The 3149-nt window shown below is 39.4% G+C and overlaps 1 protein-coding gene across 1 annotated transcript; it reads right to left on the bottom strand.

Moving 5' to 3' along the window:
* Nucleotides 1-909: 909 nt before the first annotated feature.
* On the bottom strand, nucleotides 910-2511 carry LOC131891758 (N66 matrix protein-like). Its single transcript, XM_059241408.1, has 3 exons — nucleotides 2491-2511; nucleotides 2365-2430; nucleotides 910-1811 (listed from the first exon to the last, which is right to left on the bottom strand). Exons 2-3 carry the CDS (start codon nucleotides 2426-2428, stop codon nucleotides 1048-1050), a joined length of 828 nt encoding a protein of 275 aa, XP_059097391.1. The 5' UTR covers nucleotides 2429-2430; nucleotides 2491-2511; the 3' UTR covers nucleotides 910-1047.
* Between the last annotated feature and the right edge of the window lie 638 nt (nucleotides 2512-3149).

Raw genomic sequence — 3149 nt, 5'->3', positions numbered from 1 at the left:
ACCTTATATGATATTAATGATCGACGGACGCGGTTACTAGTTGGACATTTAATTGCTGCCAAAGGGGATTGAGTTGAGACTTGGAACGTGTGGAAAGTTTTCTAATTATGATTTGGCAGCGCTGTCATTCATTCAACCCTTTATGTCAATAAAAAGAGTAACCAAGTTTTGAAAAGGTCACATCATCTTCTTTGCAAGGTGGTTCTGTAAGAATAATTTTGGGTGGTGGAAGCTAATAACTCTAACCTGACAGATTTATTTCTTTTTGTCAAGTGGCTCTAAAATTTCAATCTAAACCACTCCTTCAAGAAAGTGTGTGAGTATAAAAAAAAGGGTGGCCACCTCCGACTGCTTGTTGGAAGGCCCATATCAGCACACGAAGATTGATTCCATTTCCAATGGTTCCAGTTCAAGATCGATTCCAGCTTCAGACTCAACAGCTGAAAGATCGAAAATCAGACTCAAGCCACAACACTAGTGAAGGGAGGGTTGTTGAAGGGGGTCACCAAGATGAGCATGGGGTAAGACGTGTCGGTGCTTCAGCATTTCTTGTACTAAATTCTTTAAAATAGAAAGTTCATCGATCCACGACTTGTTAGAACGTCTACACAAAGGGCCTGTTCTAGGTAAGGTTTTCAAGTAATTGTTGTGAATCACTGAAAACATGTATTAACCATGCAGATACTTTGATATACATTTTCTCAAGACAGTTCAAAAAACACTGTTCCGTGAGCAATCGTTGTCTGCTTAATTTTTTTCTTCATCTGACTGTAAAGCAAACGACAATTGCGTTGAATTAAGAGTCTATGGGCCAATTCTGTGTGTGATGGAAAAATGATAACCGACAAAACCAGCAAAGTCGGGTCTAGGGAAAGTGGAACAAAAACATTAAATTAAGAGAAAAATGTGTTTTATGCGTAAAACTTTACAATCTACCATGTATTTATTTTCTCCCTGTTCATTCAAATATCTGGTTGACATTTTTTACCGACTGATAAATTTTTCTTGAGCTTGGTAAATATGCATTAGTAATGTTGCAATAGGGCCTTAAAAGCGTCCTCGACCATTGTTAAAGCCTCGGAAATCATTTTGATTGTTCCCTCTGAAATCGTCTTGATTGCTACTAAATCCATTTCCATCTTCAAAATCGATGTCACTACGAAAGCCATTATTTGCACGGAATCTTTGGAACCCTCGGAATCCATTGCTGCCCATGAACTGATTGTTCCTGCGGAACCCGTTATTGCCTCGGAATTGATTTCTGCCTTGGAATCCATTATTTCCCCGGAAGCCATGATTGCCTCGAGGACTGTTAGGTCGCTCTGGCCTGAACCCGTCAAATTCAACTTCCTCACTATCTGCTACAATGTTGGTATTTGCCAGACCATCATTAGCACTCTGATCCTCACTCTCCTCATGGTCTTCATTGTCAGTACTGAATCCATTGTTGCCCCTGAATCCGTTGTTGCCCCTGAATCTGTTGTTGCCACGGAACCCATTATTGCCTCGGAACCCGTTGTTCCCTCTGAAGTCGTAATTGCCGCGGAATCCATTGGGAGGTCCTGGCCTGAACCCGTTAAACTCATCTTCACCATTATCACTGCCATCATTTATGTCAGCACCTTCGTCTTCAGCCTGCTCATTGTTGCCACCATTCACTGCACTAAACTCTACTGTAGCATTGCTCTCAGTCTGTCTTGAGGCAGCAGAACGACGGGCTGGGTTAATGATAAGCGGACCACCACCCTCTCCAGGACCTCCTGCTCCTCCACCACCGCTTCCTCCGCCACCATTGCCGCGACCCCTGCAGCCTGAAATGAATCAAACACACCTAAAACATAACATTAATGATAGGAAAGTCTTAGCAAAAAGGTGGCATTTTTGCATCATGATTGGACAAGTTGGAGTTTTACTTTGAGTTTGCAGCCTAGGCCGGTGAAAAAGCCATCCCTCTTTTAATACGGTATTCCTATTTCTAGGATCACACAATGAAGTAAGCAAGCCCATGAAAAAGTAAATCAAAACTTTGAACATTTTTTTGACATTTTAAAGTGCAGATGATCAAAATTTTGATTGAAATAAACAGGTAAAGATCAGTTGGATGCCCTTTTGAAAAGAAATAAAAGCAATATGCTTTGGATCACAAACATGATGACCGTTTGTTTGTGATTGGAAGCAATACATTTTGTCATGCGGGGTTTTCAATTTTTGGTGATATTTTTCTTATTTTTGAAGATTTCCAACGGATAAATTTGAATTTGTCATTTGAGTCTTGCCAATAGAATTTGACTGAATTTCAGTTATACCTTGACACCCCGACAACTGAAGAAAAATTTAGAAACATTATTCAAATTCATGCCTTACGTGCAAAGACGACATTTGCCACAGATAGGACGATTAGAAGGGAACAGATCAGCTTGGAATTCATAGCTAAAGAAAAAGACGAAAGCGTCAGCAACATAGACAAGTTATTTCTCTCGAAACTGTTACCTGCTTGGTAATGAACTACTGATTGAATTTATTTTGAGAATGCGAATCTTTTATAGGCGGTTTCCACCTTGACTTGAAAGGTGTTGGTGACATATTTACTCAAGTGTAAATAACATATTGTAAAGGCAAAGCAATGCTCTAAATGCAGGAGTTGTTGACTCTTACTTCCTTGCAATGCAAAACCTAGTGACTTGTGAAAACAAATTTCAGTCACCAAATATTTTCACAAAGGCTCATTTACCTGGGATTTTATGTTTCGGGAATGGCCGTAATGAAACGCTGATCAAGAGGAAATGTGAGGACCATGTAGCACATAATTTCGCAACAATTGGAAGGCCTCTTTGGTAGGATGTAATTACTTTAAAACCTAATAAGTCTACTGCTCATGTATGTTTATGTTTAGCTTTAGCTTTAACAGTTTCTATCTGGTGTTACATTGCAGTATTATTAGTTCCAAATCGTTATGTGCAGGGGTCACAGTTCTTTAGTTTGATTTTATTGGTCATTGATGGTCATCGATCATTGATTTCAAGTGTATTGATTTCATTTTTGTTAGATCAGTTTGTTAGCTTAATTTCTGTGGTTTTGTATTGTTTAGGTTCTTGATTCCTTGCTTGTCTCTGTCCCTTATTTCTTGTTTTTGTTTTTTGGTCACCCGC

This window comes from Tigriopus californicus, chromosome 12 (assembly GCF_007210705.1).
Source record: "Tigriopus californicus strain San Diego chromosome 12, Tcal_SD_v2.1, whole genome shotgun sequence".
Classification (NCBI taxonomy): Eukaryota; Metazoa; Arthropoda; class Copepoda; order Harpacticoida; family Harpacticidae; genus Tigriopus; species Tigriopus californicus.
Note: the sequence above shows the minus strand (reverse complement) of the source record. Positions and strands in the feature narration are given on the sequence as shown.

Coding starts and splice junctions, on each gene's coding strand:
- LOC131891758 (XM_059241408.1), bottom strand. CDS start 2,428: ATGAATTCCAAGCTGATCTGTTCCCTTCTAATCGTCCTATCTGTGGCA. Junction 1,812..2,364: donor GGCAAATGTCGTCTTTGCAC/GTAAGGCATGAA, acceptor GATTCATTTCAG/GCTGCAGGGGTCGCGGCAAT.